Source organism: Neoarius graeffei, chromosome 8 (genome assembly GCF_027579695.1).
Source record: "Neoarius graeffei isolate fNeoGra1 chromosome 8, fNeoGra1.pri, whole genome shotgun sequence".
NCBI lineage: Eukaryota > Metazoa > Chordata > Actinopteri > Siluriformes > Ariidae > Neoarius > Neoarius graeffei.
The window spans coordinates 49,913,768-49,926,724 of record NC_083576.1 but is presented as its reverse complement, the minus strand read 5'-3'; the positions used below and the strand labels follow the sequence as shown (position 1 = coordinate 49,926,724).

The 12,957-nt window shown below is 43.3% G+C and overlaps 1 protein-coding gene across 7 annotated transcripts in view; it reads right to left on the bottom strand.

Annotated features, from left to right (window-relative positions):
• Positions 1–12,957, bottom strand: part of atp11c (ATPase phospholipid transporting 11C) — a 273,394-nt gene that overhangs the window by 85,727 nt on the left and 174,710 nt on the right. For all 7 annotated transcript variants that reach the window (XM_060927777.1, XM_060927778.1, XM_060927772.1 and 4 more), the window contains exons 6-11: positions 11,553–11,681; positions 11,119–11,207; positions 7,971–8,021; positions 7,550–7,614; positions 656–737; positions 419–569 (exon numbers count right to left, since the gene is read on the bottom strand). In XM_060927777.1, coding sequence (XP_060783760.1) covers positions 419–569; positions 656–737; positions 7,550–7,614; positions 7,971–8,021; positions 11,119–11,207; positions 11,553–11,681 — 567 coding nt within the window. The remainder of the gene's footprint in view (positions 1–418; positions 570–655; positions 738–7,549; positions 7,615–7,970; positions 8,022–11,118; positions 11,208–11,552; positions 11,682–12,957) is intronic.

Below are 12,957 nucleotides of genomic sequence, written 5' to 3'. Positions count from 1 at the left end.
CTGGGACTTTGAAAAATTTTAGTAAGCTTTCTTGTTTTTTTGCCATTTTTTCCCCACAGCGCAAGCTAACGGCTACAAAAAACCTGGTGTTCTACTGAGCAGAAGTATACACCCCATGCCCCCCCCTTCCCCTTTCACATAGATTTTGTGGATGTCATAGGAGAGAAATCAACAACAGATATCAAAATCAAAACCGAACACTAAACACATTTTATTTACTTATTTATTGTTTGATTTTTTTTTCCCTTTGTGATGGTCACGGAGGTGATCTGATCCATTTAAATAGCTGCCGGAACACCGAATGAAATGAAAATAGCTGCCGGATCCGACGACGGAAGTTCCGGATCTTGTTCCGGCTCAAATTAAGCCCTGTACATAGGCAACAGTGGACATAAGGGAGAGGAAAGAGAGAGATTACCAAAGGAGTCGTCTTCTCCTTCTGCGTTTCCTGGTTGTACCAGGCACTGTCGGATCCTTCGTGGTTCTGCCAAATGTGCTTCAGTGTGGTGCACACGACTGCTTTACTGATCAGGATGCACAGATAGACCAGCAGGAAAGCATTGATGGACCTGTTAAGCGAAACGCACACCAAAGTAAAAGCGGCTGAGACCCTGCTCTCTGTTCAGCCATGCTAATTCCTTCTTTATCCACTTACTTCTCTACAGCTGAGCGCTTCTGAGACTTGCCCTGGTAGTTGAGAGCCATTTTTGTCTCCATGCCTGTGTACACTGCTACACCTGCGAACAGACCCAGCACGTGTGGAGTTAATCCTCCTATTCTGCTTGCCTTAGTCCGTCTTTTCTCATCTCAATTTTAAGCAACACAACCATATGGATATCGGTTTTCCAGCTGGACGGGCACAAGAAACCGGACAGGCCTCGTAAAACATGGGATGAGGTGCTAACTGAAGACCGGAGATCGAGTGGCCTCGCTGCTGCAGATGCCCATGATCGAATTAAGTGGAGGAGGAAACTACGTTCATACAACCCTGATTCCAAAAAAGTTGGGACAAAGTACAAATTGTAAATAAAAACGGAATGCAATAATTTACAAATCTCAAAAACTGATATTGTATTCACAATAGAACATAGACAACATATCAAATGTCAAAAGTGAGACGTTTTGAAATTTCATGCCAAATATTGGCTCATTTGAAATTTCATGACAGCAACACATCTCAAAAAAGTTGGGACAGGGGCAATAAGAGGCTGGAAAAGTTAAAGGTACAAAAAAGGAACAGCTGGAGGACCAAATTGCAACTCATTAGGTCAATTGGCAATAGGTCATTAACATGACTGGGTATAAAAAGAGCATCTTGGAGTGGCAGCGGCTCTCAGAAGTAAAGATGGGAAGAGGATCACCAATCCCCCTAATTCTGCGCCGACAAATAGTGGAGCAATATCAGAAAGGAGTTTGACAGTGTAAAATTGCAAAGAGTTTGAACATATCATCATCTACAGTGCATAATATCATCAAAAGATTCAGAGAATCTGGAAGAATCTCTGTGCGTAAGGGTCGAGGCCGGAAAACCATACTGGGTGACCGTGATCTTCGGGCCCTTAGACGGCACTGCATCACATACAGGCATGCTTCTGTATTGGAAATCACAAAATGGGCTCAGGAATATTTCCAGAGAACATTATCTGTGAACACAATTCACCGTGCCATCTGCCGTTGCCAGCTAAAACTCTATAGTTCAAAGAAGAAGCCGTATCTAAACATGATCCGGAAGCGCAGACGTTTTCTCTGGGCCAAGGCTCATTTAAAATGGACTGTGGCAAAGTGGAAAACTGTTCTGTGGTCAGACAAATCAAAATTTGAAGTTCTTTATGGAAATCAGGGACGCCGTGTCATTCGGACTAAAGAGGAGAAGGACGACCCAAGTAGTTATCAGCGCTCAGTTCAGAAGCCTGCATCTCTGATGGTATGGGGTTGCATTAGTGCGTGTGGCATGGGCAGCTTACACATCTGGAAAGACACCATCAATGCTGAAAGGTATATCCAGGTTCTAGAGCAACATATGCTCCCATCCAGACGACGTCTCTTTCAGGGAAGACCTTGCATTTTCCAACATGACAATGCCAAACCACATACTGCATCAATTACAGCATCATGGCTGCGTAGAAGAAGGGTCCGGGTACTGAACTGGCCAGCCTGCAGTCCAGATCTTTCACCCATAGAAAACATTTGGCGCATCATAAAACGGAAGATACGACAAAAAAGACCTAAGACAGTTGAGCAGCTAGAATCCTACATTAGACAAGAATGGGTTAACATTCCTATCCCTAAACTTGAGCAACTTGTCTCCTCAGTCCCCAGACGTTTACAGACTGTTGTAAAGAGAAAAGGGGATGTCTCACAGTGCTAAACATGGCCTTGTCCCAACTTTGAGACGTGTTGTTGTCATGAAATTTAGAAAAATTAGGTGATTTTCTTTAAATGATACATTTTCTCAGTTTAAACATTTGATATGTCATCTATGTTCTATTCTGAATAAAATATGGAATTTTGAAACTTCCACATTGCATTCCGTTTTTATTTACAATTTGTACTTTGTCCCAACTTTTTTTGGAATCGGGGTTGTACCATGCAATGTCAAACCAACTCGTCAGCAACGGAAACTCATGTTAAAGTGTATGTAATGCCTTATTGTAATGATTTAAAATCAATGTACATCATTAGGAACAATCAAAACGAATTAATAAAGCAGGGGGAAAAATAATATACATCATCATCATCAAGCACAAGACTGTTGATAAATCGTGGCTTCCGGATCCCAGAAAAAGGCAGCCTTGCCTCAGGGCTAATTTCGCATGACGTCATGCGTGGAACCTTGGTTATCTGGGTCGTTTCGGTTCATCTGACTCCGTGCTTGTTTACTCGCTGAAATTGTTACAAAAATAACCATGTCAAAGCGCTGAGTTGTGTTTGGATGTTCAAATTCATATCCAACAGGACATTCGGTTCACGAATTTCCAAGGAACGACACTAATCTAAAGCGACAGTGGGTGAGGTTTGTGCAAACAAACAAAGCGGGCAGATTTCGTGTCGCCTACTAATAATAAATCTGATTCGTCAAGTGTTCACCACCACCCGAACGACCACATGGGAATTACTGGAGCAAAAAAGAAACCCAAATGACGTTTGGACAGTTCGTCGATTCCATTATCATCTGTCTCTCTCTCTCTCTCACACACACCGCACGAGATGCAGGATTTACCAGCAACATTTACACACTTGCGACATCTGATCTCATCATATCTGATGCACTTTAATAGAAAGAAAAAATGTGCACGCACAATTATTAACTGGAACGTGTTAAATGCTCTCAGATTGCAATATTCAATTTGGTTTTAGTTCTGTTCAGGAAAACATGATAGGCAACTACCGCATTCTACACATCCCTCTCTCGATCCATCTCTCCATCTCGCACACGCTACAGAGGAAGCCTGTCGTGAACTGACACTACGTTCACACTGCAGGCTGAAGTGACTCAAATCCGATTTTTTCGCCCATATGTGACCTGCATCCGATCTTTTATTGACAATATGAACGACACCGATCCGATTTTTTCAAATCCGACCCAGGCCGTTTGGATATGTGGTCCTAATTCCGATTCCTATCCGATCTTTTCATATGCGACTTCAGTCTGAACTGCCAGGTCGCATTCATCCGACTTACACGTCATTGACAAGCCACAAACGTCACTATTCTGCGCTGAAGTAGGCGGCGGGCCTCTCAAAAAAAGTTACAATAACACGGCGCATGACATCGATGCGACTCCGCACCCACTACCCCGCAGAACGCCTGAGCCAAAACCCTTGCCCTCTTCCTTCTCAACCTCCTCCTTAACATCAGGCTATTGTGCATGTTCTGGCTCCGTCGCAACAACAACTGCATCATCGCCAGGTACTCCATGCTGGCTACTGTCATACACAGGAAACTTTAGGTTACTTCCGTAAACACTGGCCATGCTCACCGCGTGTGACGTCGTCGTATCCTGCAATGCGCATGCGGAACACTTTTAGGTCGCTTTTCGTTCATACTGAGGATCACATACAAGTCGCATATATTTGTTAATGTGAACGACCTCACAAAAAATCGGATTTCACAAAAAAATTGGAATTGAGCATTAAGCCTTGCAGTGTGAACGTAGTGTGAGTGAACTGCCAGTTTCCTGTCTTGGGGGGCTCGAAAAGATAACCATTTACTCCGGAATATCCTTGATAACCATCTGCCCCTTCATCCGAGATATAAGAATCCCAATCACTATCAGAATTCTCGCCAAAACGTGATTCCATATCGAGACTGGTCTAGCCACTGCTGCGCACATGAACGAAACTGGTACCTAGACTGTTACACGTGTGACGTCACGCACCCCTGCAGGATCTTCCGGTGCAGTCTCGGCAGATCCCATGAAAATCGGCTGATCTTATTGATTTTCCATTAATTTATGGCCGTTTGGATCAGCTGTGGTTCGAAAACACATGGTCAATCAACATAATTGCTTTGTACAAGGAAAAAAGTGGGGTTTAGGGGCGTTACATACACTTTAAACGGATGGACAGATAGAGCGAGAATTATTACAGAGAAACGTATTGCATCGATAGACAAAGGCAGATGTGTGTGAATGGGTTCGAGTGCAAATAAATGCACTCATGGTGACAAACTTTCTCTCATACTCAAGTTAAATGATCTAAACATTTACAGATTCAATCTGATTTCGAGCCTCTGGGTGGAGTTGAGTGTTTTCACAGTGTCCTCACTGGTTTATGGGTTTCCTCGGAGTGTGAATGGTGCGTGCGCGCATGGTGCCCTGTGACAGACTGGTGTCTCATTTGGGATGTATTCCCAGCTCGCATTCAGCCAAGCACTTTGGACTACTGGACTTCCATCGTGGAAATATCCATTTACAGCCCCAATTCCGTGAATTTGGGCCACTGTGTAAAACGTAAATATAAAGAACAAACAATGACAGTTTGCAAATCTTGTAAACTCTAAACATGCCCCTGACCCAACTTTTTTTGAAATGTGTTGCTGACATCAAATTTAAAAAAAAAAACCTTATTCAAAAAAAACAATTTCTCAGTTTCAACATTTGATTTGTTGTCTTCGTATGATTTTCAGTGAAATATATGGTATCCAAGATTTGCAAATAAAAGTGTGTGTGTATATATATATATATATATATATATATATATATATATATATATAAATAAATAAATATTAGTGCTGTCAAGCGATTAAAATATTTAATCGCGATTAATGCCGCGACTGTCATAGTTTACTTGCGATTAATCGCAATTTAATCGCACATTTTTGTCACATGAAAAACCATGTAATTCTCTTATCAGCATAAAAAGTGAATGGGCTTGCTCACCGTTCGAACTACGGGGGTACTCGGGGGATCCGAGATCCCCTGAAACAGACATGAGATCCCTTGAAAACATGATTTGGGAAATGTTGGGGGGTCTCTAAAATATTGGCAAAATGATGTTTATTGACATAGCAATCGTGTATAACGGGAAGCATTTGCATATCCGAAGTGAGTGCGCGATGGAGATCCGCGCTCTGAGACAAGCGCAAGCACCCCCCCCAGGGAAAAAAGGGACCCCCCCGAAAATATCGGCATAGTTCTAACACTGGTTGTACCAATGTTTTTTTTTTTTATTGCAGAGCATAACACGTCTTGTCACAGCCACTGCAAAGTGGGGCTGGAGCCGCCGATGGGAAAACGAAACCTAAGCCGAGCACCGTGGCTCTTCGTCCCGAGGTGCGGGGCTAGCGCGCTGGTTCTTTGGGGGGAGGGCAGAGGACTCTGGCTGTGCGGGGCGTGGCATTACAGTCTAGCTGCTATCGTTTTTCTAAGCAAAGTCTCTGTTCCAAGTTCCTGGCAGTTTCAAAAGCTTATGAAAAACCTACATCATGTCACAGAGCATTAATCTAGCAATAAAAAAATTATCGCCGTTAAAATTGAGTCAAGTTAACGCATTAATAACGCGACATTTTTGACAGCACTAATTTTATATATATATATATATAAAAATAAAAACCCCACCGTGACCGAGGTCTTGAAAATACTGACCTCGGTCACGATATTTCACGATACAGCCCGACCTTACGCTGGTAAATAATATTCATTTTTTTTCTTTACCAAATTCTAACAGAACACGAGAGCGCCCGAAAGGGAAACCATATTTACAACTATGGAATCAATTTTGTGCCAAAATGTTCATACAATACTTTTGAAATATCAAACAAGAATGACAAATCAAAATACAAAAAAAGAACAAAAAGTCAATTTTTTTTAGACTGGCAAACAAATTATTCGTGTAATCGTGCAAAATATCAGTCTGTTACTCTTTAGAAACCTTTTATTTTTGTTCTGCGTCTTTCTCAGTTTTGTTTGACGTAATTTATTTTGGTTGCGATTCCAGCTTTCTCGTTTGCGCTCCCTGACTTTTTGCTTGCAGTTTTGGCACAAACTTCACGTGTGGGTGGGCTGTCCAGGAATGCATTCCCATTGGGTAACTTGTGTTTGACTGACAGCTACACTCAGCCATTCCCTACTCGGATTCTGGCGGACTGTTTGACGAGTGACCGATCCGATCCATTGACGGTAAACAAGGATCAAGTGGACTAAAGTGGCGACTACGATATTGAATTAATTCAACAAAGTGTAAATTCAATATTATAGTCGCCACTGAAGTCCACTCGATCCTTGTTTACCGTCAATGGATCGGTCACTCGTCAAACAGTCCGCCAGAATCCGAGTAGGGAATGGCTGAACGTAGCTGTCAGTCAAACACAAGTTACCCAATGGGAATGCGTTCCTGGACAGCCCACCCACACGTGAAGTTTGTGCCAAAACTGCAAGCAAAAAGTCAGGGAGCGCAAACGAGAAAGCTGGAATCGCAACCAAAATAAATTACGTCAAACAAAACTGAGAAAGACGCGGAACAAAAATAAAAGGTTTCTGAAGAGTAACAGACTGATATTTTGCACGATTACACGAATAATTTGTTTGCCAGTCTAAAAAAACTGACTGTTCTTTTTTTGTATTTTGATTTGTCGTTTTTGTTTTTCAAAAGTATTGTATAAACATTTTGGCACAAAATTGATTCCATATACAACAAACCTGCTGCAAGCTCATCAAAAACCTGTTTGACAAGCTATGTCAGCTCAGAATTTTCCAAAAATAAAAAGAACTTCATCTAGGCGATCCATGTTGTAAATATACTGAGAAATGCAAAAATAAATGTTGACCAAAAAAAAAAAATTGCTACTATATGTTTTTTTGTTGTTATGAACAAGCAAGTCGCCAAAAGGCCTGAAACCGGGGTCCGGATCGAAGGATTCCGGACCGCTCACAAGCCAATCAGAGCACACGATTTGATGGAAATCGGGCCGCGAAAAAAATGTTTTATTTACGCTTTACACAGTGTCCCAAATGTATGGAATAGGAGTTGTATTTTAACACCTTCGTAAACGTTTATGGATCATTTTGACACAGACGGACCACACGGGTTCAAAGAAGGTCTGCACCTACCATAAATCTTCTTGGTGTTTTTTAAAGTTGCACCTTTCAGGAGCAGATTCTCCGGACCCAAAGATCTACAGAACACAAATACATGACATGCAGATCATACCAACAGCTCCATGTTCATGTCCGTGACGGACAACAACGTAGCAGATGTCTGAACACAGTGAAGTGAGTTTGCTTGGTGTGGGCTGGTTGTGTGAAGGACAGGGTGTGTGGACATTTACGACGCATTACTCACTGCTCCAGTGACAAATAAGTGTTTTTGTAGCTGTGTTTGAGCAGCATAGTCCTGCTCTGATGTAATGTTTGTTTCGGGTTACAGGTCAATGGAAGAACGAACAGAAGAGGAAAGTCTCAGAGCTGAAGGGACGGAGATTACAGAGGTGGATGACGTCGGATGAGGAGAGTAGAACAAGGACGGCCTCACCTTACTAGTGACTCCTGGTCGGGCTTGTAAATGTGCATCCGTCCCACAAACCTACACAAACGAACACGACACACAAAAGTACACCGTGACCTTGACATAGTAAAGTACTAAATATAACTGATCACTGCCTCCAGATGGTTGAAACATACTGATCCGTTATTTGTGCTCATCTGGAAGTCTTCATTCTATCTTCTAGAAAGATCTGTGTGCCGTTCTAGCAGCACAATCAATAACATCTCCACAGCGAACCGTGCATCTGAAATGCACCAATTATAGAGACAAGATGCTGACTGGTTTTGACCCAACAATAAAGCACGCTGGCCCCGAGATCCATTTATAAAAACTTCACCCGTGCCAGAGAATATGTAGAACTTTTGCAGCAGAGAATTTAAAGTCACCTTCAACTCTCTCAAGCACGCTTTTATCAGAAAATAGTTTTGAGGAAACTTATTCCACGACATTTTCAATACAGGCTTTTGACACATTTTAAGAAACATGTAGACCTCGATAATAGTACTGAAGATACGAGATACAAATGTTTCTGGGTCATCAAATATGACGGGGACCATCCCGCTCCACTATGATGAGCAGTTTGAGGCCGTGTCACACTGGTTTACAAAAGGGAAAGAAGTGGTGTGTGGGGGATTGTGCATGGTTTTAACCCCTTCGATACCCTTGGACGAGTCACGTACGTCATGAAATCTTTTACCGCTGTGCCTTATGACGTACGCTACACATTACCGTGAGTTGGCCTAGTGGTTAGCGTGTCCACTTCTCCATCGGGAGATCGCGAGCTCTATTCGCGGTCGGGTCATACCGATGACCATCATAAAAATGATACCCAGTTACTTGAATACACAATGTACACCCTTGGTGTGCATTGTGTTTCCAAGTACTAGTAATTCATGTTTATGGACAGGTTCTCATCGACAAGACCTGTTGTCTTGGTTTATTGTTTTTTTATGCTTTTGAAGTTGTTTTTGATTACTCAACTTGTTACTCTACAACAGTGTTTTCTGTGATTTTTCTATACAAATATTAAAAATATAAAAGTTCTGAACAAGTTAGAGAAAGATTATCAAAATATCCCAATTTTGACCTATATGCCCGGCCCATTACAATTAATTATGGGTGGCAGCCAAGGGGTTAATTTGCGTATGGCAGGCTTGTCGAGTACTCGAGTCCAGGACACGTGCCCCAATTTTAAGGACTTGTGCATTAACTGCATCAGGACTCAGAAAATGGAGACGGAGACTTGGATTTTTTCTTTTTTTTTCTGTAACGTGCCATAATAATTTGGCATAAGATATTTATATCTACATTCATTTTGTACTAATTTCATCTAAGGAGCATCACACCTGCACGCCTTGGTCTATCTGTGTGCATCAGATAGACTCTCAGGCGCGCTCCAGATAAACAACTCACACCTGCACAGGATTAAGGCGCAATCAGCGCGCCTATATAAAAACTATGAAAACACACTTACTTTGCGAAGTATTGAGTTGCGTTGCTGAGCCTTATTTCCTTGTTTGCGGATTTCCTGCTTCTCGTCTTCGATTACGCCGAGTCTACGATAGTCTGTTTGTGCCTCACTCGGCCTATCGCCCGTTTCAGCGTTTTATGATTTTGCCTGCCGTTCTGGATTGTTTACCCTCTTCGCTTGTATTAATAAACACACCTTCTGCACTTGCATCCGTCTCCCAACCATCTCTGACGGAACACTTCACACTCCCTGACTAATGGCCCTTTTCCACTACCCTTTTTCAGCTCACTTCAGCCCGACACGGCTAGCGTTTCGACTATCTCAGAGCAGCACGACTCAGCTCGCTTCAGCCCTACTCAGCACGCAAAACTCGCACGGTTTTGGAGTGGGGCTGAAGCGAGCCAAACCGAGCCGAGTGGGGCTAGGGGCGTGAGGAGACACTCCCCTGTGCACTGATTGGTGAGGAGGAGTGTCTTCACACGCCTACACACGCCCCGCGAGCACGCTGGGATCTGTAAACCCGGAAAAAGAAGAATTACGAGAATTTCTGAAGCCTTATGCGCCTCGCCTCATCTATACGCTCTTGCCAGTATCTGTTGGCGTTGTCGGTGACAACAAGCCACAGCACCAAGACCAGCAACACTAACGACTCCATGTCCTCCATGTTTATTGTTTACTATCCGGGTCGTGAGACTACCGCTTAAAAGGTCACTGATGTCACTGTTTGCGCCGCCTAACGACATCACGTGACGTCCACCCACTTTCGCTAACTCCACCCAATGTGTCCACCCACTTCCAGCCAGCACAGTTCAGCGCGGTTGTAGTCGAAATGCAACTCCAACAGCCCCCCTCAGCTCCACTCAGCCCGACTCAGCACGGCACGGCTCAGCCCAACTCAGCCGCGTTGGTAGTGGAAAAGCGGCATAAGAGAACGCACATTCACCTGTTCATACGTCATGTTCAGGAACAGACTCATGTTAATGACGCTGAAACGGCCGCCGGTTGGAGTCTTGGACTCGACTCAGATCGATAGTGGACTTGACTTGAAATTTTTTTTTTTTAAATGGCCTGGACTTGAACGCTGGGGACTCGAGACTGGACTCGGACTCGAGGTTTAGTGACTCGACTACAACTACGCACAGAATCTGGATTTCCTTGGGTGGATAGGAGTGTGGACACTTCAGTGCCTTTTTCTGCTTTGCATCAAGCGAGATATTTTTCAAAAAGAGAAAACTGTAGGTATTAAATAATAATAATAATAATAATAATAATGTGGTGACTTTAAATGGGTCCGAGTTCCAGCTGAGCTGCTGCAGTGAGCAAAACCTGCCAACAGAGGGAGCATGAGAGATCTCTGCTGTGAGCAACAGGAAAGCGCAGATTCCCTAACAATATTTGTACAAGTCTGCTTGCGCTCACTGTGGCTCAACAGGATGGCTGATTATAAACACGGACATCTATCGCCGCGGTGAAACTCCACCGTTTCCTCCTTGGCCATCTAATCAGCAATGTTTTTGATTAAAAATCAACCCAATACTCTAACCAGGACCATTACCAAAAGATCCGGGGTTCAACTGACAAACAACTTTATTTACATGTACTGTACTGACTCGATGTACTGAGTTTGTGCCAGTATGTTTTGCAACACACAAGATGAGTTCATACTTGTAGAGGTCAGGCTGGGGCTGCTCACACTCAATGGTAGCAATGAGAGACTGCAAATCCTTCTCTGTATCTGGCACAGTGTAATGTGTCTGAAAGAGAAACCAAAGGCTCAGAGAAGAAAGAAAAAAAAAAAGAAAATGGCTCAGTAGAACAAACTCCATGCAAAATAATCCATATTTAAAAAAAAAAAAAAGTTCAATAATTGGCTGAAGTGTCGGGAGGAACATGACAAGTTGTAGAAAGATGACAGGATGTGGGTCAACTATTTTAAGAACCAGAGCAAATCGAGGGGGGAAAAAAAAAAAAAAAAGCAGCGATCTGGGCCTCTGCACTTCATCTAAACTGGAAACGCACAACTAATGTAATGTAGACATAAACGCGATGGCCTTTAATAGAGCTATGGCCGACGTCACGAGATGTGGAAATAAGCTCACTTTATGGTTGGACTCCCCGTCCAGGCTGGCTGTGGTGACGAAACACGTATCGTCGTCTCGACTGGAATGCAGCAAAATGAGGTCACAGGGAAAGGTCTCATCCTCCACAACCTCCACGACATCACCCACCTGCAAAATAAAAACCATCCAACCAACACGCGACAAATTTGACAAAATCGGACAGGTTTCTGCATGGCGGGCTCCTGGCGAATCAGCAGAGCCTCCTTTACTGGCTGTATCCATGACCCGATACGTTCTGATCGGCACAGCACTTTGGGTGGTTCTTTCGTTTCCTTTTTCAGATGCGCACGTGTCGTGTGTGTGTTTGAGCTGCTCTGCTTTAACAGCCGGTTTCAGATGGGGTCAGAATTTAAGTGGGATTAAGAGCAGACTTCCGTTCGAGAACATTTCCTTCACAGACGCTGACTGACTCCTGATGGTTTAGAGTTTCCGACTACGACTTGAAATTCACTGGTGAATCAAACACTGCAGTCAGATCACGTTCTCGAGCAGCACAACACCTTCGCTTCCCCACTGAGAAGAGTGTTTCCGGTTTCATATACAGCGGTCCTTTTGATCTTTTATCCATGCTTCTCTATGTGCCAGATTCTAATAATAAAGAACATCACATGGTGGCGCAAAGATATGAAGTTTAGCTTGGTGTTAATATTTTCGCGTCGCTCACTCGTGGATTCACCACTCGAACATAAACTTCATATCTTCGTGTGACTGTGTAATATCCTCTATTAAGCCTCGGTCACAACCGGCCGTACGTGCTCCTACGGCCGGTCTACGTGCAAAAAACGCAAGAAACGCACGGAGGGCGTGCGTGTGACATGCTGATTTTCGAGCCGCAGACCGGCCGCAGAGGTTCTTTGTCATGTCAAACAAACTCTACGGGCGCTTACGTTTTTTTCAGGTTGCAAGACAAACTTACGGCCAACGCGCGTCTTTCTCCACGAACAAAAAAACCGCAGCGATTTGGGAAACGCCAAAAATCGTACGTCCGGTTGTGACCTAGGCTTTAGATTACAGTACTTTACGAGTAACAAGAGCAAGTGTTATCTTTATAGCATATATTTTATTAATGATACACTTCTTTAATGAGTGATTACATGTATAAATTCCTTGTGCCACATGCCAAGAGTCCTTATGTATGATGGTTTTAACACATCGCTGTGCATGGGCATTTCTTTTCTTAGACATAAATACAGATTTGAGAAATGGTTTATCTACTCTGAGCTTGAAGAAGCATGGACGGAACCAAACGTGGCAACGCGCAATTGGTGTGAAAAGACTGGATGCAGTAACCAATAGGCCCGTCACGATACATTTTGTTGGACGATATACTGTCTCAGAAATGATTGCGAACGATATTATTGTTGACGTCTTTTCAAGACAATTT